The sequence below is a fragment of the Culex quinquefasciatus genome, chromosome 2 (assembly GCF_015732765.1).
Source record: "Culex quinquefasciatus strain JHB chromosome 2, VPISU_Cqui_1.0_pri_paternal, whole genome shotgun sequence".
In the NCBI taxonomy this organism is placed as follows: Eukaryota; Metazoa; Arthropoda; class Insecta; order Diptera; family Culicidae; genus Culex; species Culex quinquefasciatus.
The window spans coordinates 9,784,192-9,808,841 of record NC_051862.1 but is presented as its reverse complement, the minus strand read 5'-3'; the positions used below and the strand labels follow the sequence as shown (position 1 = coordinate 9,808,841).

The following is a 24,650-nucleotide window of genomic DNA, read 5'->3' as shown; positions in this document are numbered from 1 at the left end:
TCGCCATCGATGCGGTAACAGCTCTTAAGCTGGAGTCCACTGGAGCTTCTCACACTTGGCGATCCTTGGCGAATCATCGAAAAAGGCTCAACAGCTTATGCAGATCATAACTATGACCAGAGGAAGAAGCGCGTCAACAAACACGTCGAAGAGAGAGGAATCAAAGTGCTGTTTGAATACTTCACCCTGAAGCTCTCGTCAACATGACTACTAAAGGGGTGGTGCTGGCTAAATAGTTTATGCATTCTATTGACATACTTAGGCATGTACGGGAACGGCTCAAAAGAAATCGATGTGAACAGCACGAGCTGGGCCAGAAGGAAGTACAAACATGGAAAACTGGAAAAGTCAGTTTCAACCTATAGACACCGGTGGCAAATGTGTTGATATAGAAGAAGTCGTCGTCGTCTCGATGAAAGTGAATGAAGGCAAAGCAAGAAACGTGCTCCAATGTAGGAAGGAAAAGTGCTTCCATCAGATTGGGATGTGGGGAGAGTTTGAGTCCAGCAGTGTGTGGAATGTAGTTACAGGGGACAGAGTGGAAATGTAAACACCACCAGTCGGGCCGAGTAGGGCCAGAAATATGTGATAATTGTGGCGTGACTCAACCGAATCGCTGGCGAATCGTATTCCGAGAGCTTTTATGTAGAGGCGTTTAGACTTCATTATTGTACATTTGCTTTTGATAAGAGGTTTAGATTAGGAGCTGGGAGTTTGTTTAGAACTCTGGAATGCTGGGAATGGAATTTATGTAATTTAAAGCTTGTCGATGGCGTCCTTGTGTTTTGGGAAATCAGTTTGATATTTAAAATATTTGTATTGATTTTTTTTTTCAGAGCATGGGTAAATAACAAGGGAAATGCGTAATAATACCTTTCTCTGGTATCAATACCAAATTTTGGTATTCCTGGACCCTTTAAAATTTGTCTTAAGGATTATGCAAGAGCAAAATGTGGTATCATACCAATTTAAGGTATTGTTTTGATATTGCAAAATTGCAGAATTTGTCAATGGTCGATCACCAAATTTTGGTATTCTTTTGGTATTACAGTATTTTATCAAATTCCTCTGAAACTATGGGAAAATTTTGACCAATTTTGACAAAATAATTAATTTTGCGCTAAAATTATGTCTCAAAGCGAATGCCTTCATTGAAAATCGGAAATTTCAAACTTGATTTTAAACATTTTTGATATACCCCCTAAAGAAATTACTTGAAATTGTGGAAAATTTTCTAAGTCAGGATGCCACATTTTGGTATTATTTTGGTATTGAAGTGTTTCATCAAATTCCTGAAACCATGGGAAATTTTTATAAATTTTGACGAGATATTTTTTTTAAATCGTTGAAATTTCTCTAAGTCGGGATATCCAAATACTTAAAAAACGAGTCAGATTATTGAATTTTGGTGAATTTCAATCCAGTTTTATCTTAATAACACTTAATTTTCAATCTTGTTATTTTTCAGAAGCTTCAATAACTTCAAGCACAGGCCGTTCATCAATGGCAAATATATTCGATGTGGTGAAGAATATCACTAAGAACAACATGGAATCATCAGGTGAGTAGATTTAGCTGTTGCATATGGATCATTTCCGTTTTTTCACTAACTGCAACTGCTGCACTAAAAATAGTATGTAAATACCAAATTTTGATATTACTTGTGCAAATACCAGCGACCAAAATGTGCTCTTGGTTGCCCAGTAATAGATGGTAAAATACCATGAAATCATACCAAAATCATGTACTTGGAAGACCACAGGAGTACCAAAATCAGATTTTCCAAGGGCGCGAGAATACCTAAAAATAAATAGTAGGTAATACAAAGTTTTGGTATTCAAGCAATGTTCAAAAATCCAGAAGACCTCAACTTGGTATTGAAATGGTTTTATTTTGTGGTATTATTTTACCCTTGGAATAACATGGTTTGGTATTGTTGTGTCCCTCCACTTACAAGACTTTGGTATGATATCATGGTATTTTACCATCTATTACTGGGCAACTAAGGGCACATTTTGGTCCCTGTTATTTGCCCAAGTAATACCAAAATTTGTTATTCCCGTGTTATTTACCCCTGCTCGGGACTTAAAGAATAACTCAGGATTTTTCAGTAGATTTCAGTAGATCTGCAAAGAGAAATTCTAAAGTCATTGACCTCAATCATACAAATGTTTACTCAGTCATTAAGTATTGATTATCAAATGTGAAAATCATAAATACAAACCTTTCATCGAGGTGCTACTTCAATCAAATATTAATATCGTACCTCTACAGAAACCGACTAATGTTTACCATCGATCTAATCAACAGCTTTACGCTTTGCAGACCTTTTAGTATCCAGCTTTCCCCCAAAAATCGTATGACTAATCCCGACTTTGCCGCGTAAATAAATCATTCTAATACCGATGTCCTTGAACGGCTGCGTAGAGCGAAAATGAATGATCACTTCTCCCCCAGTACATCACCATCAAAACTGTTCACGGTCGTACCTTTATTCGCCGTGTTAATCCATCGCTCCAATATTGACTTTTCCTCTGTTGGGGGACACAGCACTTTTTGGTATCCCGCGCGCGTGTTTGTCATAACCTGAATCTCACCGGTGGCAATTTTGAGTGTCTGTGTGTGACTGATCCGACGATCTAAACTGGTTGACAGCGGTCTAAAAAGTGGCACATTCAACTCACTAGAGAGTCTGGTTTATGAACTCTTCCCATCTTGGTTTGAGGTTATGTGCTGTAGGTTGAAACTGTTGTTCTAAGACCTGGTAGACCGAGTAGATATCGGATTAAGGTCGAACTTACGACACGCTACCCTACTTGTGAAGTTATCGTGGGTGAGTGCGTGTTAGATAATTTTAGTCTGACACCTCGCGCACATGCGGTTCTGTCCCGTTTTTGCTCCGCGATCCAACATCGACTAGAATTCTGTACAGTAAAAATTCGTTGGTTTGACAAAGATACTTTCCAATCATCCGTTAAGATCCATGTAAATATTCAAGCTGTCAAAACATCAGACTGTTACTGTAGCTCGTCAAAAATGATCAACAATTGACACTCGACCCTAGCCTAAAAGTCAGCTCAAAACGCAGAATATTTTTCGCACAGCGCACATTTCGGACTCCCATCCGCTTCTGCCAACCTGCCCCAAAACAGAGATATGAGAACGTCAGAATGCCTGCCGGAGTAGACAGTCGTGAAAGTGATTCGATTCTGTGAACCCCTGAACCGCGAGAGCGGTTGTGTGGCGTGTGGGTTTTTTTTGCTGACATTTTAGATTTTGGGCCGGGTTTTCAACAGGGAAAAAGTTAACCTTTGTTTGATTGTGTTGTAGTTTATTGAATGTTACTTCGATTTGACGATGGGAAAACGGATTCCTGATTCTATCACGGCGGAATTCGTTTACAAAAATGCCATCGAAGCGGGGTTTAAAAGGTCCGACAGAGGCTGTTGACCGGCCAAAACTGTAATCAGAGCAGATGCGTCAGAGCAGGGCCATTATCAGATTGACTTGCGGTGCGATGACCGAAAACCCAGTTGTTGCACTCAATTTTTACTAATTGATATCATGTGTTTCCTACCAACGATGCGATATGGTTACGATATCACGCGGTTTGAGCGTAAATAGGGGAAATATACCCATTTTAAGCCTAATAAGCAGTCATGTTTGAATTATGCTGGATAATCTGGAGTGTTCCTTGAAATTTACTAAAACCAACTTACTTTACCAACGAGTAGAGCAACTTTTTGTGAACATTTCTGTTTATTTTCAATTTTATTAAAAGTTATGCTATTCCTTTTACAAGCATTTAAAAAAAATATTTCCCAAATGCATGCTAATCAGTCGAGTGCGTTGGGCCACGCCCATTTTCCTATTTTCAGCTTAGTTCTTTTTTTCTTCCAGCGCTCTTTTGGGTCTGCTTAGTGCTGCCAAAATCGATAAAATTTGAGGCGAACACTCACGAAAAGCAACATTTATAGAGAAAATTTCCTGGCATCACTGGCTTACTCCAACAGGCGCTGCTGGTGGTGTTGGTGGCCACCCTTTGTTCTTTATTTGCCTTCGCTTCTCGCTCGGTTTTCTTCAGCCTTCGATTGGAATGGGTCGTCAAAAGACTTGGCGCGTTTGTTTTTTTGATGGCGCTTGCTAATTATTTACATGTTTCGGGATTATTTTTCAAGTGAGTGACTAACTAATGGGTAAAAGAACATTTTGCCGGTAGTTGGAAGCAATTTTATTACCTAACGCCCTTGAAATCGTTAGCGCAAGTGAAAGGATATTGATGGCGACGTTCGTTAAGCAGTTAACCACTGATCTTGCGTGTGGATGTGTGTGCCACCAAAATGATGAGAAATGGTCTCGCAAAATAGAAATTATGATCAAAAGTGCATTAAATTTGATCTTTTTGGCCAGTAAATGACATAAATTTGCGTGCTTACTTGAGGCGGTGCTGTTGATGGTAAGTTTATAGCCTAAATAGTATTTTTGGAGCTTTAATCGAGCATCAAACTCTTCATATGACGAAGACAGGTGTTTGATTAGAAAGGGTATATTTCCCCTAGATTGCTGTTGTTCGTATAATTAACAAATAACAGTCCAGATTCGATAATCCGAAGTTCTCGGAAAAAATCACTTCGGATCAGTGTTGTAAATGAGTGATAGAAATAACTATCATTTGATGATTCTTGCACCAAAAAATATCAGAAGGTTTAACGACCGTCTCTACAGCTTGTGATTTCTCTTCTGTTATCTTGTGATTGCCAGCCTGAGCATTCTCTCTCTATCATTTCTTCTCTTTTCCTCGTTCGAACACTCGCCGAAGATTCTTTTATTTTCTCCAAAAACCGCAGTGATTCTTTCGTTGGAGGGGGATTGGGAACCGACCACGCATTACGTCCCGTTTAACTTGCGTTTGTGGAAAATTTTGTTTTGTTGCGGCTTTTGTGAATGAGAGAGTAAAAGAGAATATCGCACGGGATTGTGTAAACACGAGATAGAGACTGGCAATCCTTTCTGAGAATTTCACAACGGAAAGAAGGGCAGCGAAAATTGAGAGATGAGATTTCGGGCATGATGATTATAGTCGCTCAGAACTTAAAGGTTGATATTTTTACAACCATACTTCGATACAACAAAAAAAGAACTGTGAAAAAAAATAATAGCTATTTAGGCACTTTACACAATTGACATAGCAGTTTAAAATTTCTTAAATTCATGAATTACAAAAAAAACAGAAATAAATAAGTATATTTCCTGGCCTTAAACTCTAGCTGAATTTATTCTACAAAAGTTATTGCGGGTATCAGGATTAATTATCATTCTGCTGCGATCGTATCCCGCCGTTGCGGAAATCGCAGAGGTCCCTTAGTAGGCTCAATTGTTGACATGCTCGATCAACATGCTTGATTTCATATCTGAATAAGTCACGTGGCTGCAAAAAATCTGAAATAAGCAAAGCATGCTCGGGATGCCATGCTGGTTTTTGGTACCTTGGAGTGACACGTGGTCGTAAAATGCGTTGCGCTGATCAAAGTGCGCTTTATAGTCGCAGCCAACCAACAGTTCAGAACAGACCGCCGCACTTTGCGCAGTAGCCAGACTGACGCTCTCTAGAAACGCAGAATGTTAAAATATCTTGCCAAGGATAATATTTATCAAAATAACAACTTCAACCGCAGTTTGGAAGTGGAACTCAGACAAAGCGGACGTGCTTTTGGAGCGTAGAGCATTTTGCTCATTGTAAGGTTCAAGGATAAATTCGGACAAAATGGAGAAGAAACGTAATTTCACTTTGCGTCTCAGCTTTGGAGAAGGAGCTAGGAGCCCCACGGATAAGGAAGTATTTGAATTCTTTCGAAAACAAAACTGGAAAAGTGGTGATTTGAGTGCTTTTTACCGTGAACAAAATTTGATATTTGTACGCTTCAAGAATCAAAGGTTGGCTGGTAATGCATTGAATAGTCTAGGAAGTGTAATTTTGTTTGAGTATGGCGATGGGAAGAAAGGACAGGTATTTGTGAACGATGCTAATGTGGTATGCAAATATGTGAGGCTCTTTGGTTTGCCTCCAGAAGTGAACGATGTTGACATTGAAACCAGTCTGGAAAAGTTCGGAAAAGTGCAATATTTGGTAAGGGAGCGGTATGCGGCTGAAACAGGGTATCCTATCTGGAACGGAAATAGAGGTGCCTACATGGAGTTGGTCACGGAAATTCCGTCATCTTTGGAAGTTGGAGGAGTATCTGCTCGAGTTTTTTATGATGGACAAACCAGTTCTTGTTTTAAGTGTGGTTCACAAGATCATCTGAAGGTCAACTGTTCAGGAAGGAAAAAGAAGAACAATAGACTGCCAACTTCTGAAAAAGAAGATGGCTGCTCATCTTCAAGAAACAATGGTTCTGAAGTCGCTCAACCAGGTTGCTTGCTAGTTGTAGCCAACTGCGAGAACCATGAAGACAAAAATGCAAAACAAAGAATAGATTTAAAGCAAAATAACTCGAAAGATAACAAAAAGTCACATGGAGATGGAGAACAGAACAATGGATTGAACCAAATCAAATTGGATAATTGTAACCAAGAGCATGCTTTTCAAACGGACATACAGGGAATTGAAAATCCAAGACAAATGACGGAAGAAGAATTGAGGAAGAACAGGGACTCGTGGAAGTATTATAAGGGAACTTAAATGACATGTAATTTGCTGGAAAATGAATAAAATAAATGATGTTTTTAGAAAAAAAAAAAAAAAAAAAACCGTGCATTCATTTCATCCAATTAAAACCGTACCTCGTTAGCACACGCAGCCACGACCAGCAACTCCACTCATAACTCATCATTCCCCGAAATCTCGCATGTAATTAATTCGAAAAGTTTTCCACAAACTGAACTGTTAGCGCCGGGTTATCCGGACGACGACGACGCGACGTTCTCATCCAAACAAACCGGAAACAGTTGGCGCGCTGGCAATTCCCAAAACTCAACAATCCAATGAAGCATTTAAACTTCTACCACTTCACCCTCTGGCTCGTACCAGAGATACCGTTGTTGGGCACTAGACCCACCCGACTTGGTTAGGACCGAGAAGCCCATGCCAAAGTGGGCAGGAGGTTATTAAAATGCATGATTCTCGACTCTCGACCCAGCTGAGCTGAGTCTGGTCAAGGTCGCCCGAAAAAAAAAAAGTTCGACGTAGAACATGTTTGTTTACCTCGCCCCAGTTCAGACCTGGTGGTGGTAGCGGCGCGGCGGACGAGGGAATCAAAACAGAAGCACGAGTATACATACAACCTTATGCAAAATTGGATGCCTCGGGGCAGGAAGCACTACATAAGTATACCAAACCGGCATCATCATCATCGGAAGAGGAGGTTGGTTGGTAGCGGCAGTAGTCTTGTTGTCGACAAGTTGACACACTTTGCCGGACTGCCGGAGACTGCCCCCGAGACTAGTCAATCAATCAGTGTCCTAATTAGTGCAAATCTCTCGGAATCCGATAATTGACTAATGGACTTCCAGTGGGTCGTCGGCAGAACGCGATGAAGTGTGAAGCTGTACGAAAGTTAAGTGTTACCCTTGGAGACGGTTGATTTGCCAACTTCAACTCGACAAAGAAGTGTACAAGTCCTTGAACGAATACGGACTAGTAACCTTAGTCGGTTGAAACTTAATTTCTTCGAAGGACCTGGTGCAGACAGAACATCGACATAAAAGACAAGCTGTCGGTTTCTTGGATCAACCCCACACCGTCTTGGAATACATCTACATATTTCCTCGTGCCATGTATCGCAAGAAAAGTTTACCTTGCAACCGAAGCGAAGCGACGGGAAATCCATTTACCTTGGCACGATAATAATGAACATCCCGGCACCGATACCATCATCGTCATCCCGGTCGACATCCAGCATCCAGCCCGTGTAGTCAACTTCAGGAGAGCAAAAAAAAAAGCAACTACACAAGAACTACTTTCGCCTAATGAGAGTCAGCAAAGTGTGGCACAATAGACCCATCGAAGGGTATCGGGGAAGTACACTTTCCGGCAAAACTTCCGGAGGAATTCCGTGGTGGCGTAGAGAAAGTGCCCCCTCCCTTCCCGTAATAGGGAGAGGGAGGTTATCTCAAGGCAAGGATCTTGAAGGCCCAAGTTATGAAATGGCTGTCGGTCAGTGGTCGTGGTCGTTGGTTTCTTCCTTTCTTTTTTTAAGTTTAATCAATATTGCTGGCATTGTTCTGGAACAAGTGGAATGTTTGGAAAGGATCTCGGATAGACCGTACGTGGAAATTGACTGTGCTCGAATATACGCATAGCCTACACAATTTGCTACCAAAATCTAAGGTTTCTGTTATGCTACCAATACTCAAAGCCCTATACGGTCAATATAATCCGACCTTTTAGTATGCTACAAAACTCAATATTTCATTCATTCATACTGGACTGCTACCAATGTTCGAAGTTTCAAAGTCGTCCAGAGATTCTACAGTCGATACAGCAGTTCTGATTTGCTACCAATATTCAAGGGTGTCTCCACAGTTGGGGGGCATACATCAAATCAAAATTTGCACTCGATGGCAAGTCCACAGCGGTACTTTTCACGGTATCAAACTTGCTCCTAGTTCATCAGGATGTCACTTTGTTTCTCGGAACGGAACGGAAAAATATAAATTTCGAATAAATCAATAAAATATTAATTTCAAAATACTAAAAATCTAGAAATTCTTAAAACTGCAGAAATGAGCAAATTAAAAAAGGGAAATTTTACAAATTAAAATTGTTTTACAATCAAAATTGAAATTCAATTAAAAATGCGACAAAATAATAGAAGATGCATATAACAAAAAAAAAACAAAATATCGAAAAAAATCACAAAGAATAATTATAAAATAAAATAAAAACAAAAAATCACAGAAAAAAATTAAAAATAAAGTTGAACAACCCATAAAATAAAAAGATTTTTGAATTCTTTAGGCCGTTGTAAATATTTTTTGAAGTTTATGTCCCTCGACTCTGGTCGGGGTCGAGAAGGGGGCAAAAAAATAAAAAAAATATATAAAAATTTAAATTACAAGCCATGATCTCAAGATTTGAATGAAAAAAGTGTTTTAAAATGCATTTTACACCTGCCCAGTTGTTTTGCAATCATTAGTGTTCAAAATATGCAAGTATTGAAGAGATTTTTTTTTTTCGCCGAAAAAAAAAACTTTTTGCGATGCTGTACATTGGATTTTTACAAAAATTTAAAATATTTTTGATCGATCCCAGACATGTAAAATATGATTTTGAATGCAGGAAAATGCATTTCTGATTGTTTTCAGTTGGTTAGACTTCTATTTCCTTTGAAATTTTGAAGTTTTTTGAAAAAATATTGTTTTTGCCCCCTGATTTTTCGGACCGATTTTGAAGGGGGCGACATAAACTTTGAAAAATATTTGCAACGGCCTTATAATGATTTGAAAAAAAATTGCCATTCAATCATAATTCATGAGTTTTTAAATTTTTGAGTATATACATTTTAGATTTTTTACTTCTTTTTTTATGAATTTATTATTATTTTAATAATGTTTCCGGATTTATTTTTAATTTTAAAACAAACAAAAAGATTCTGAAAATTTAAAAAATCTGAATAAATAATTATAAAATTTAAAAATAATCAAAACCAAAAAAATCACAGAAAAATAATTAAGATTCATTTCTAAGTTTATTTAAAAAGATAAAATTATAAAAAGATAATTAAAAAACGAAAAATAAAGTTTCACAACCCATAAAATTAAAAAAAACAGATTTTTTTGAATTCATTAATAATGATTATTAAACAATTTTTGCTATTCAATTGTATATTTCATAATTTTAATATTTTTGATTATATAAATCAAACATTTTTTACTTCTTTTATTTATGAATTTATTATTATTTTTATGCCTCCCGATTTATTTTTTTAAATGCAAAACGATTCTAAAAAATAATTAAATCAAAAACAAAAAATCATAGAAAAAATTAAGATACATTTAAAAATTTATTTAAAAAATAAAATTAAAAAAAGGTAAACAAAAAAACAAAAAAAAAAGTTTAAAATAAAATAAAAGATTTTTTGAATTCATTAATAACGATTATTGAAAAAATGTTTGCCATGCAATTATAAATTTCTGAATTTTAAAATTTTTGAGTACATATATATATATTTTTTTTACTTCTTTTATTTGTGAATTTATTATTATTTTTATAATGTTTCCCGACTAATTCTCGATTCTAAAAATTTCACAAAATAAAAAACAATCAAAAATAAAAAAACAATAAAAAATAAATGCGTAAAAAATCACAAAAAAATGTATTAAATAAAGAAAATAAATAAAAAACTAAAACAATAATTATAAATTTAAAAAAAATCAACAAATAGATCTTGTAATTTTTATATTTATAATTTTTTAATATCTTTTTTTTATAAGCAGCTGCACCAAAAAGAAAATAAAAAAACAAATGCATACAGAAATGTTAAAAGTAAAAAATTACAACAATAAAAATAACAAAATCGAATAAAAAAGAGAGTAAAACAATAAAAAAAATACAACATTTTTTCAATTGTTTAAAAAAATAAAAAAATAAATCTTGAATTAAGTTTTATAATAATTTTATTTTTTTTCTGTTTTATCTATGCTGTAACAAAAAAAAAGGTCTTAGTTTTTTTTTCGCGGTACTGTACTTCAAATTTCACTAATATCCAACTGATTTTTTTATCGAACCAAAACTGGCTGCGAATGATTATCAATGCAATTTTCCAAGAAATTTTAAAAAATCTCGATATATTTTGTCTTTGATTTTTGGGAAATATCTGAAGGGGGTATAAATATTGAAAAATATATTTTGCACAAAAAATCGATTTCATTGTTTTTCAACCAAAAATAAATATCAAGCTTTTCTCTTGATTTTTAAAGCAAATAACAAAAATGGCGGAATGTCTACTCGGCAAAACGACTTTCAACTAAGTGTACCAGATTCTTAATCTGTTATACCAAAGTTCTATGTTTTATACAGCCAACATTTTGCTACCAATATTCAAGATTTAATGTGGTCGTTCTATGCTGCTACCAATGCTCAAAGCTTCTTATAGACTGGACTGCTACCAATTATCGAAGTTTCATGAGGCCATTCTGGTCTTCTAACAACGCTCAATGTTTCATGTAACCTTTTTGATCCGCTACCAATGTACAGTATTATGTGTTCGTTTCATACAGGCATTCTGTTATGCTACCAATAGTCATGGTTTCTTTGAGTTGCTTTGATCAGCTACCAACTCTAATTTAATTCCTCTATACTTGTTGGTTACCAATTGTCTGGTATGGTACCAATTCTTAATGTTTCAAGAGGTCATCCTGACCTCCGAATCTCTGTGTTTAGACGATTCTGATTTGCTACCAAAGGTTCAACTTGACATCGACATTTCCGACACCGAAATCTGATGGATATTCGCGACCCCTTTCAGCACAGCACAGATAAATAATCCATGCGGCCGGACGTCCAACTGACAGCACTTAATCCATCCGCATGGCGTGACTAATAGCTTCGGCCTGACATCAGCTGATGGACACTGTTTTTTTATCGATTCCGACCGCCGCCAAAAATTAAGCTCTTTCGCTGACCCTGAGGGTTCGCCAACACAGCAATCGCGGGAAAACACAGCCCTTTTTTGCGGTCACCGCTTTTAATCGCGGCTTTTCCGCTGCTCTCCTTTTTTCCATCCTTATATAATTTATATACTCTGCCGGGGTGTCTGGAAGTACCATCTCGCCCTGTCTGTCTATCTTCACCGAGGTGTTTGCAGAACAAAAGGGGGGCACAGCACAGCACAAGTGCGCGATAAGAGCAGGCAAATATTAAGTCAAGCGAAAGCACTTAACCGGGGGTCGAGATTCGAGATCCCCCGTGTTGGCAACACCGTGTAATTTACCCGAGTGTTTGTGCAAGGAGGTCCACGCGCGTCGTTTGATGTTCCAGTGCTGCCAATATTTGCCAGCTCATTCTGCATAATTGCAATCGAATTATGTTTGCGGACCGCTTCTGGTTTTGGTATCGTTTCGTTTGCTGAGAGCAAACCAACGCCGCGTAATTAAGTTTCTTCTAGGCGCCTTTGATCGGGTTTGCTTATCGCGGCGAGCTCCAAATTTAAACATTAAAAAGTTGCAATTGCTCGTCGTCTGGACCACAAAAGCCGCTAAATTTAGCTCGCCTACTGTTACAGCTACTGCTTCGCCAACTTGAGGAAACGATAAAGTTTCTACGCGGTCTTGCCAGAAATGATCGAAAAACTTCTTCCTCGTGACAGCGCCGAGCTAGTAAAATATTTCATAAAACTTCGCCCCAAACAGGTTGCCACCGACAGCAGGTAGGTTGGTAGGTTAATAATCCACGAGCGCCTCGAGGGAGATTAGTGTTGATATTTTGCGCGATGAACGGCGGTGGCCAAGATGGTGGTGCGTTGGGTGTGGCGCGGGATTAACCTCGACAGTGACACGGCGTAGAACTCCGGAAACGCTCGCTCTCTCGAGGGGGGCCAGAGGTGTTAATTGCTTTTATGGAGAAAACGGCGCGCACGTATCAAGGCTTGAATTTAAACTAACTCGTTGACATTGTTTGAGGTCGGGACAACCACGCGATACGTGGACCTAGTTGATCGTCTCACACTTGGCCACACCTTTTGATGCGATGGCAGTGCTGCCAGCAAATCTCATCCTCGCACAACGTTGAAGAGCACGTAACAGGTGCGCTCAAGCTTGCTTCTTTCTTCAGCTCCCACGTCAAACGTCAGCTTCGCAGCCGTATCTCTGTCTGGGGTTGAGCTTTCGTCTTTCACCCGTCGCTCAAAATCCATGTTCGCAATCAACCGCAGAGAAAGAAAACGCGAGTTCAGCAGCAGTGCTGCCAGCAATTGGTGTCAACAGTGCACGTGATCGGGCGCGATCCGATTCGTGCTGTCAGTTGTTCCAAGAGGTGCACCTTCTCAATCACGACACCTCAAGCGGGAGGGAAACCAGTCGGCATAAATATAAATAAGCTCGCTATGTTGACGTCCGTGAAATGCTGTCTGTTGCTCACCAACACACACACTCAAGCGCGCACGCAAAAGGGCAAAACATTTCGAGTTTCTCTCGAGGCAACTCCGCACACATGTTCAGCATGACTCCGCCGGTGTGGTAGTAACGTTGCATGTGTATCGCGTAAACAAATACGCCGTCGACGACGGCTGGACGGACTTATTTGTCGACAAAACTTGTGCAACTGTCAAGCTGGTATTGGTGACAGTCAGATGGGCGCAGTTTAACGACTGTCACTGTGTATGTGTGAATCATTCGGCTAGTAACTTTTGTCTGCCGCTGCTCTCTTATTACTTCACAGTAGAAATATTTACTGTTCCGATTGAAATCAAGTTGGAAATCGGCGCGACTGGTTGCCTCTTGAACCCTTCAATCCGGAATTTCTCATGTCTGAGTCTCGTTTGCATGTCGCTTTGGGGCGACTGCATTCAGCAGCTGAGAGTTATTGTTTGCCAGCAAGTAACGCCATGTCAATACAGCAAAAAAGGGTTACAGCAGATATGGTTGTTGTGGTTGCGAGCGCTTTAAATGACGTGCTGGAATGTCGGTCGATGCAACGACTGCGGTTCTCCAGCGCCGACGATGATTGCAATTTGTGTGTGACAAATGATTTCAAATGGAAAATTAATGGCCGTCATTGTTGTTCCCGGGATGAAGGCGGATATTCACGAAGCGGCGAAGGTGCTGGTTCGATCTAAATTGATGCAAATTGTTGAGGTTGGCCTGATTGAGACCGCAGCGTATCGCGTTCGATTTGTCGATTGATTTGAAGGTCACTTTGTGTGGAGTGCACTGCTGAGGTAGTAACGCTGCGGTTGGTAACGCTGCCTTCAGTAAAGCATAATTTGAAGTTAATCATGTTCACTTTGGCTTTGAAGACGTATTTTGGTTATCATTTCACTTTGGTAGCTTCCAGTAATGCAGGATTCGATGTAAGAGATGTTTGTTGGTTACCATTTCACTTTGGTAGCTTCCAATAACGCAAGATTCGATGTAAGAGTTGATCACTTTGGCTTTGAAGACTTATCTGGGTTATCAATTCACTTTGGTAGCTTCCAGTAATGCAGGATTCGATGTAAGAGATGTACGTTGGTTATCATTTTACTTTGGTAGCATCCAATAATGCAGGATTCGATGTAAGAATTGATCACTTTCGCTTTGAAGACGTATGTTGGTTATCATTTCACTTTGGTAGCTTCCAGTAATGCGGGATTCGATGTAAGAGATGCTTGTTGGTAACCATTTCTTTTTGGTAGCTTCCAATAACGCAGGATTCGATGTAAGAGTTGATCACTTTGGCTTTGAAGACGTATTTTGGTTATCATTTCACTTTGGTAGCTTCCAGTAATGCAGGATTCGGTGCAAGAGTACTTGTTGGTTACTATTTCACTTTGGTAGCTTCCAATAACGCAGGATTCGATGTAAAAGTTGATCAATTTGGCTTTGAAGAGATGTTTTGTTTATCATTTCACTTTGGTAGCTTCCAGTAATGCAGGATTCGATGAAAGAGATGCTTGTTGGTTACTATTTCACTTTGATAGCTTCCAATAACACAGGATTCGATGTAAGAGTTGAACACTTTGGCTTTGAAGACACATTTTGGTTATCATTTCACTTTGGTAGCTTCCAGTAACGCAGGATTCGATGTATGAGATGAACACACATTGGTAGCATCCAGTAACGCAACGATTGAACACAAGCTGAGTCAAAGATCAACGCGCACTACCCTGCAACAGGTCCCACACCAAGGTCATCGGTCGGTCTTCAAAACTCGAGGGTCGCTGAAACTAGAAACATAACACATTTAAAAATCTCAATGGGAATTACCTTTCTCTCCGGGAAAGCTGCTGTTCAGTTGCTGCTCGTCATCGCGCGAAACTTGCGTTATAATGGAAGTCGCGTCCATTTAAACATCGGGTTTGGACGCTGCCCTCCGGAAATTGGTCTGCCCTGGGCGCCTCTAGAAAATCAGGTACTGCTGACTTGATGCCGTCGTAGGAGTTCGTTCACCGGAACTGGCACAACACGAGCCTCCCGATGTTTTTGTTTGTGTTTCTAGCAAGAGTTTTTTTTCCTTCGAGTTGATGTTGTTGTTGTTTTGGCTACTTTTGAGGTTCACTGTGGTATTTACATACACTCTCGAATCTGCCTCCTTTCTCCGGATTTGCCGAAATTCGGGGAGCCCACGGGCCAGGGAGGCGGACGGGCGGATTTTTCGAGGTAAGAAAAACTTTCAGCGCAAACGCTCACACACACACGAAGCTGCAGAAATGCCGAATAAGAAAACACAGATATGAAGATAAATAAAATTCCAATCACAAAAATGTGCCGATTGGAAACGGCCGGATCGCGAAGAAATCCACTTTTTTTCGCTCTTCTCCGTCGTTCCTCTTGATTCACGATTCGCGTATATAATTTTCTCTTGTGTTACACGCGGATCGCCACGCACACTGCCGTACCGCCGTGAGCCTCGTTTCAACACACTCACACACTGCCGTGGTAGATTTCGAATTTCCCGAGAAAGAAAAAAAAAGACCTCACATTCGCCGCAAAATCTGCCCCGAAACCGACTCACAACTTTCCACGGAATATTCACCTTATGGTTACCACGATCGCTAACGTAACGCGCAGAACAAAAACGGCAAAAAACCGAAACAAGTTGTCACCGCTCACTGCGACCGATATCGGAGGCCACGCAAAAATTTCGTTGAGCAACACAAGCAAGAAGAAAAACACGTCTCACTGCCGAGAGATGGCCTCTGTCAATCAACACAGGCCTGCGACCAACCAACCATCCGAGAGTTCCGAGTCCGACAACGACGACTTCGGCAAAGTTCGTGCCTCCGTTCGTGAATTCCCCCCTTCTTTGGTATTGGTGCCATCTGTCACACATGGCACCAACACCAGCAAAGCCAGTGTTGCCATTGTATTGCTGCTGCTGCTGATTTACATTGCGAGATTAGAGAATGTTTTATTTTCTTGGCTATGAAATCATCGCAGCGGTCTTCTTGACAACACACTTGAATTATTTTCATACTTTTGCCTCCTTTTGATAGGGCGCGTCGTTTGGGCTGCACTTGTGTGATGATTGTTCGTTCCCGATGGGAATGCAATTTATCGATGGATTGGTTTGGGGAGGAAATCTCCAATAGGAAGTCGCGAATGATTTAAAGAGACAATATGATTGTAGTTTAGATGCGCAATTGATGTTTGAATCTTTCATTCTGTTATCAACAAGTTTCAAATAAAATTAGGAACTGTTGAAACAAAAAAAAACGTTTTTTGCGACTATCCAACAGTCAATATATTTCAGGATATCATATTTAACAATTCAATCATCACATTTAAATAAAATTTCCTTGTGTATTTCCAAATTCTTTTAGAAGCATCGATTGTTTAAATTTTTAAAAGATCAAGAATATATCAAGAAAAATATCCATACATTGAAAAATAAAGAATTAATATGTTAAAATTTCTAAAAAAAAAATTAAACGCAAATAAGAAAATTTCAGAATTTAAAAATGTATTGAATGAAAAAAATAAAACTCCAAAATACTCTCTACGAACTCTAAAATTCTGGAACTCAAAATAAAAAAAAACTTAAATTTTTACGTATACCAATAGTACATTTATAAAATTCTTAATTTCTTGAATTTCTGAACTCAAAAAATTTCAAAACAATTAAAACAATTAATCAAATAAATTCTTTAATTTCTGAACAAAAAAAATCAATTAATTTAACTAAATAAATTGTTAAATTTTAAGCATGCAAATCCTGCATTTGTCATATTCTTAAATTCCTCAAATATGAAATTCTTAAATTCCTCAAATCTAAAATTCTTAATTTATTTAATCTTTTAATTTCTAAATTCTAGAATTGTTAAATTTGTTAAATTTTAAATTATCAAATTCTTTAACTCTACAATAAAAAAAATTCTGAATTGCTTAACTTTATGAATTCTTTTTTTTTAATTTATAAATTCATGTATCCATAAATTCTTAAATTATCAAAATTCCTAAATTTATAAATTACTAAATTTTTTAATATTTTTTTTTAATTAAGAAATTATAAAATTCTTAAATTATGAAATTTTTAATTTCAAACTGTCAATTATACTTTTTTTTAATTCCATTTAATTAGAAAATTTAGAAAAAAAAAATTGGAATTGATAATTTGATAAGAATCAAATCAGTACGAACTGTTTTAAAGTGATTTTAAATTGTTGAGATTTAAACATTTATAATTTTCAAATTTCTTATTTTTTTTAAATTCTGAAATTATATTTTCTTTAAATATCATATTTGTAGCCTTATCGAGTATTTGAATTTCTGATGTTTTAAAATTTATCAATTTTTTTAGAGAATAATTTTTTAATTTATTATTTTATTTTAGAATTTTTTAAATTTTACTTTAGGAATTTTGAATTTATTATTTGTTTGTGAATCTTTGGAAAAAAAATTGTAACTAAATTAATGATTTTTTTGAATTTTTAAATTGTGATTTTCATACCTTAATTTTTTTTTTTTTTTATTACTTAATTTTAAATTTTCTTTTTTTGCGTTATTTAATTTCTTATTTTCCGATCTGCGTACCAGCTTAAACATATGAAGAACGCCTCATTCGCCAACAAGCGAATAAGGTTTCTAAAGTGACATTGGACCAAAAATATTCATGCTTTATAACCCGGAAGTTCAACCACTTCCGGCAACACTGCACCTGCTGCTGCTGCCAGTTCTCCCTTCTTCCCACCGCAACCAAGTCGGCCGCGAGACAACAAGAGAGAGGGGCGAAACACAGCGCCTACTCCGATTTGATGCCGCGACGCAGCAAAGTAAAAGTTGAACAAAAGTGGAAAATCAACACACTTTTGGTCCCGCGGCCAACTGGGCCCCCGTGAGAGGTTCCCCCCGCGGGGAGAAGAGGTGATGCAAGGCGTTTTTGTGCACACATACAGCGATGATTCATTCAACAATTTGTATTGGTTACTCCCAGTGGTGTACGATAGGAAGTAGGCTGTGGCTGGTCCCCCCAAACTGGAAGTGTCTGGCGGCCGGCAGGGCAGGTGTGGCGGGGACGGAACGGAACACATCCAAGTAAGCTGAGCGCGCTCCTAATCTGTGTGTGTTGGTGTTGGTTGATCGCAGGGGTGGGGTGATTCGGGACTAGGGGTTGCGGCCGGCGCGACGTCGTCTCCCCAGAGAGGGTGGTGGCGGAGAAGTCGCGCGAATATATTAATAAAAAAAATCTTCACACCCACACTGTTGCACGAAATTCACGGCGCGCGAGAATAGGGAGTGAAAAAAAAACTCGACTTTTGTGTACACACACCCGCACACGAGACAGATGATAGTAATTTTGCGACCGAAAGCGACGTCGTCACGGCAATTTCACACACCCGATTCACGTCCGACCGGAAGCGCGAGAATCGTGAAATGTTTTTGGTCAAGGGGAACGTCCCGAAGGTTCACGATCCCCACCGTCACAAAAATTTGCGCTTAATTCTACACTAAAATTCACTCAGAAGAAAACACATACACAATAGAAAACCACGAACGCGAGCGGCACACGTCCACTCTGTACGGAATCTTGCTCGGAACTGAAGCAACAAATCGAAAAAGGTCAACATCAACAAAACATCAAAAGTGACAGATCGCTGTGGGGTTGGGGATGTGAGGCGATATTGCGGGTTGAGTTTGGGGGCGGACCTAGATTACGTTAGCATTTTGAATTGCAAAAGAAAACACATGTGGATTTTCTGCAGAAAATGGCCGCTTTGTGGCCGCTTGCATGAATCGAGCAAAACAATGCAAAGGGCCGGTGTGGGTTTGTAAACAAAGAGTGTGTCCTGCTTAAGCTAGAGGATGTTTACATCTGGCATTAAAGGGGCACACTCTTTGTTTACATACCCACAACGACCTTTTGGCATTGTTTTGCTTGAATTAAAATCTAGCACAAACAAAATATCTAAAAAAGGGAAACAAAAAAAATTGTATAGGCAATCAAACGTCAAAATTACCCCCCACTAGAGGGCGCTGAAACTTGGGGTGATGTTTTCATTATAACCCTTGTTATAACCTACAGCGAGTAAGTTGGTTTGAAATTTGAAATTATTTTATTGCATCATAAAATCGACATTAATCGCAAATTATACCATTTTCAGGTAAGAAATAAAAAGCTTAATTGATATAAACGAAAATATTTTTGTGATGACCGATTTAACCTGTTCATTATCTGATTCAAAATAAGGGAATGTTTTAATCAACCAAAACCTAACTAATCAATTGAGAATGTAGATTATTCAAGTGGACAAATATTTTTTAAAGGCACTACTACCATAAAAGCAAAGCTCTGCTTGAAAAATGGTAATTGGAATGATTTTCAAAATTTGCAATCTAACCTCATTCTCGCGTTTTCAATCCGGATCTCAGAATTTTCGATGAAAAAGGCAACTTAGCAAAAAAATCAAAAAGTCAATCGATAGAACTTTTTATTTCTTACCTCCTGTTAACTTTATTTTATTACAAAAGATCAATTTTCTTTTAAAAAACCTTAAAATAGTTTTCACTCGCCTTTGCACTTATCGCGCAAAAACGTAAACGTAACCTTGCACCAAAGTTCTTCTACTCGAATGTAGGTGGCGAATCGAGTTTTTAGCTTTGGTTTTGGGAGCCTATGACCTTTTCAAATTTTTGATGACCTTATGAAAAAAACTCTAGAACTGAATGCGATTCAGTAATTCGCGATTAAAATTTGAATGACGATTCAAATTTTCGCTGTTCGGTTACATAGGAATGCAAACTTAAAATTGAATTTACAGCTCTTAGAACAACTTTTGAGAAAAAAATTCAGGTGGTATGAGTGTAAACTTTTTGCCCTCTATAAATTACCGCAATATTTTTTTTTAAATAATTTTGAAAAAATTATATTGTTTAAAATTATAGAGCATCAAAAGTTAACAAAGTATCAGCTCGAATTTTTGCTCAAAAGTTGTTTTGAACGCTGGAATTTAACAAAACATAATTCGCATACATAACCTCAAAGGGCGGAAATTTCAATCAACATTCTTCGCTCTGTTCTGCTACTCAACACTAGGTGTCGCATGTCGTTTGGCTCTTGAACGGCAATCGTCACATTTGCAAAAGCTTCGAAAAATAGTAAACAGTTAAAAACAGGAATCAATCCGACGACGTTAATCTGTCAATCTGGAATGTCACTCATGTTTGTCACTTACGGTTTATATGCTGCCGAGTTGAATTCAATTTTAAAAGATGTTGTTTGATTTTAAATCTTTTACATTGCGGATCTAAAGCCACAATGATAAAAAAAACATATGAAAAACAAATGCTTCGATGCTGACCAGTAATTTTTCAATGATTTGGAGAAATGCCCAATTAAGCAACTTTGCTTCTTTCAAATAAAAAACAATATTTATGGCAATGGCATGGCTGGCGCCATATACTACAAATTAGTCTATGGCTTGAGCAGTGTATGCACTTGGTAAGGAACCGGTCAAGGAAAATTTCAAAGTGGCAGCGAAAGCAAGTTAGGGAGGGTGAAAAAAGCCCCATGAAATCGTTCCCTCTCCTTTGATCTTATCAGATATTAAAAAAAAATAAAATCGAATAATCGATACCAAAAATCTTAAAATCTAAAAATCTAAAAATCTAAAAATCTAAAAATCTAAAAATCTAAAAATCTAAAAATCTAAAAATCTAAAAATCTAAAAATCTAAAAATCTAAAAATCTAAAAATCTAAAAATCTAAAAATCTAAAAATCTAAAAATCTAAAAATCTAAAAATCTAAAAATCTAAAAATCTAAAAATCTAAAAATCTAAAAATCTAAAAATCTAAAAATCTAAAAATCTAAAAATCTAAAAATTTAAAAATCTAAAAATCTGAAAATCTAAAAATCTAAAAATCTAAAAATCTAAAAATCTAAAAATCTAAAAATCTAAAAATCTAAAAATCTAAAAATCTAAAAATCTAAAAATCTAAAAATCTAAAAATCTAAAAATCTGAAAATCTAAAAATCTAAAAATCTAAAAATCTAAAAATCTAAAAATCTAAAAATCTTGAAAAAATAAAATCTTGAAAAAAGCATAATTTAAATACATAAATTTTTTGTCTCAAAATCCTCAAATCTGAAAATCATAGAATTTAATATTTTGAAAATTAATTACTCCAGAAATAGAAAAAATCTTTAAATTTTATAAATTTGAAAATCTAAAAATAAGATCATCTTAAATTTAAAGATCCCCAAAATTTTCAAATCAAGAAATCTTAATAACCTAGGCACAACAAATTTTAAAATATTTTTTTAAGACGAGAAAATTATATTTAAAATAAAAAAAATCTGTTGAGGCTGATACAAATAATTTTCAAAGTTTTTATCCCACGGCTCTGGCCATAACAAGCCATAGTTTCAACATTTGAATGCAAAAAGTGTTTTTAAATGCTCACTAGTTTAGTTCTAGAGTTTTTTTTTTTATTAGGTCCTATTTTGGGTCCTATCGAGGTTTTTAAGCGAAGATGGCATTCGAATGGTGAACGCCCGAAATGTCAAAATTACGCGGTGCTACCAACATTACGGAGCAAGTGTGCCATGGCATGACAGCCACATTTTTTTCTAATGTTGGTGCTACTGCGCGATTTTGACATTTCGGGCGTTCACCATTCGAACGCCATCTTCGCTTAAAAACCTGGATAAACATATGAAAGCCAATAGTTTATTGGTCCTTTAAAATAAAAAAAAACTCTGGAGTTGTTTGAAATCATTAGTTTTCAAAATATGTAAGATTTGGCGAAATCCAGAGTTTTTTTTTTCAAAGGTCCTATAAGCTATTGTCTTTCATATCTCGAGTTTTTTTTTGATTAGGTCCTATAAACATATGAAAGACAATAGTTTATCGGTCCTTTTCAAAAAAAAACTCTGGATATGTTTATAGGACCTAATAAAAAAAAGTCGAGAAATAAAAGTTTTAGCAAAAAAAAACTTTGCGATTCTAAACATCGAAAATTTTAACAAATTCAAATGATTTTCAAATCACCACAAAAATGCTTAAAATGATTCTAAACGCAGGGAAATGTTTTTAGCTGATTGCAATTAAATTTCCATTGAAATTTTGAAGTTTTAGGGGAGGGGGGTTATTTGGCCCATTTAAATTATTTTTCTTGAATTATGGCTGTCATCAATCATATCGCCTCACATCTCTAATCTTACGACAACTAATTTTTACCCAAAATCTTCTGCTTTCCAGTTTACCGTGCAAACCGCTTCCAAACGCCAAACGTCAAACTCGGTCGGCATTCGTGAAACAGCAAAATTCAGTGGCCGTAAACAATTCGCAGATTTTCCGGAGTTTCTTCAGTAATTTTGAGCCGTAAACTCGTTCCATCATGACCCTGACCACGGACGTCGCCCGCGACCTGGAAGCGCCCGGCTTCAGCTTCGAAAACTGCCGCAGGTGAGTGTTTGTTTGTTTTTGTGTCGAGTCACCGACGGCGGATTGACGGTTCTAACCTAACAACTTTTTGTCCGTTCGTTCCGGAAGGAATGCCCAACTGGTCAAGCAGGGCTTTGTGGCGCCCAAGATGATCAAGACCGGAACGACCATTGTGGGGATCATCTACAAGGATGGTGTGATTCTGGGTGCGGACACCCGTGCCACGGAAGGACCGATTGTGGCGGACAAGAACTGCGAGAAGATTCATTACCTGGCGAAGAACATGTACTGCTGCGGAGCGGGAACGGCCGCGGACACCGAGATGACCACGAATATGATTGCGTCGAATCTGGAGCTGCACCGGTTGAACACCGGGCGTACGGTTCCGGTGGTGGTTGCCAACACGATGCTGAAGCAGTTCCTGTTCCGTTACCAGGGCCACATCAGTGCCGCGCTGGTTCTCGGCGGAGTGGACAGCACCGGGTCGTACATCTACTGCATTTATCCGCACGGATCGACGGACAAGCTGCCGTACGCGACGATGGGCTCGGGAAGTTTGGCCGCCATGTCCGTGTTTGAGTCGCGCTGGAAGCCGGACATGGAAGAGGAGGAGGGCAAGAAGCTGGTGCGGGATGCGATCGCGGCCGGTGTGTTCAACGATTTGGGCTCGGGATCGAACATTGATCTGTGCGTGATTCGCAAGGACGGCGCCCAATATCTGCGGACGTTCGAGGAGGCCAACAAGAAGGGAACGCGATCGCTGAACTACGAGTACAAGCCCGGAACGACCGCCGTGCTGGGAAGCAAGAGCTTCAAGATCGACGTTACGGCCGAGTGCGTGCGCACGTTGATTCCGGAGGGTGGCGTCGAGAGTATGGATACTGCTTAGGGCGGAGAATTCCGAGGGAAGGCGATGTTTTAGGCTGTAAGAGCTCTGAATTCAGATTCTGTGTTTCGGTATTTCCAATAAATTTTGCTAACTTTAGCGAGAGTCTTGTTTCGTTTTTTTTTGCAGTTAATGTTTTGAAGATGTCTATCCAAAAACAAAACATGAATGCTTATTTTATGATTGGCAACGCAGATAAATGCATTCTAAAATTAAAATCTTTATTGTTTTCAGACGAATTTTGTTCCTAAAATATTAATTAGAGGAAATTCCAGACCAAAAATGCGCTTCCCTAACACGGACGTAAAATTCTAGTTTACGAAGTTCTTCAATTATCATTAGTGTAAGTTAAATTCCCCATCAATCAACTGAATGTGTTGTACATTTGGAATACTTCTGAGAGGAAGAACATACCCAACACTTTTGAATAATTTCGCAGCATGTTCTGTTCTTGTTTCAAAATCAGGCTCAACAGCGCTTCTCTGCTTTTGGAGGCATTTTTTGCAATTGGTATTTGTGATTTGAAAGACTTCGTTCAAATGGGTTCCTGCTTTCGGCTGCTATGCAAATTAGAAGAAACTTTATCTTGAATAACTGAGACTGTCGCATCATAAGCCGCCGAATTGTCATTTCCGGGAAGATTTCTTGCTTCCGTATACCGAGTATAGCGAAGAATTAGAATCATCCTACCGTCTTTTTCCTTAATGCAATGAAAAGGTCATAGAAAAGTCAGATTGGTGTAAAACCTTGCTTGTTTCAGAGTGCGCAACGGTTCCAATTTTTGCACCAAGTTGTATGACAGTTCCTCGTCGGTTAATTTCGGCTTTTTGATTAAAAATTACGCTTTACCAGAGTGACTAATACTTTTACTTTGATCTTAATTTAGTTGGTGACGATAAATAACCGAGCGGCACGATTCCTCACGTCCCCCGCATTTCGCGCAATGCTTTCGCGATTCAGTCGTACCAGTGACTTGCTCATTAAATTTTGTTTCTTCAAAATTATGTTGAGGTGCGGCTGTATATCACCGCAAAGTTGTTGAAGCTTGCTCCAGAAAAACTCCTGCAACATCATTAAATTAAAAAGATAAAAAACTTAACTAAGCTAGGCTAAATAAAATAGAATACAAACTTCGTCGATCATCTTGAAAAACAAATTTCGAGCAGTGACAGAGAATTGACCAACATGTTTTTGAAAACTGATTGCTATGTAACGTAGATTATTTTCAGATTGCTATGAGCC

General features: G+C 37.9%; 2 protein-coding genes across 3 annotated transcripts in view; one reads left to right on the top strand and one right to left on the bottom strand.

Annotated features, from left to right (window-relative positions):
* Positions 1–18,670, bottom strand: part of LOC6040189 (phosphatase Herzog) — a 119,849-nt gene extending 101,179 nt beyond the window's left edge. Inside the window, exons 1-2 of one of the 2 annotated variants that reach the window (XM_038252538.1) lie at positions 18,614–18,670; positions 14,905–15,339 (exon numbers count right to left, since the gene is read on the bottom strand). In XM_038252538.1, the coding sequence (XP_038108466.1) occupies positions 14,905–14,983 (79 nt within the window). In that variant the 5' untranslated portion in view covers positions 14,984–15,339; positions 18,614–18,670. Of the gene's footprint in view, positions 1–14,904; positions 15,871–18,613 lie in introns of those variants that run through there. The other variant, XM_038252539.1, reaches the window with a different exon arrangement.
* Positions 18,671–22,361: 3,691 nt separating this feature from the next.
* On the top strand, positions 22,362–23,510 carry LOC6040190 (proteasome subunit beta type-7). The gene is made up of 2 exons (XM_001849588.2): positions 22,362–22,543; positions 22,631–23,510. Exons 1-2 carry the CDS (start codon positions 22,476–22,478, stop codon positions 23,409–23,411), a joined length of 849 nt encoding a protein of 282 aa, XP_001849640.2. The 5' UTR covers positions 22,362–22,475; the 3' UTR covers positions 23,412–23,510.
* Positions 23,511–24,650: the final 1,140 nt, after the last annotated feature.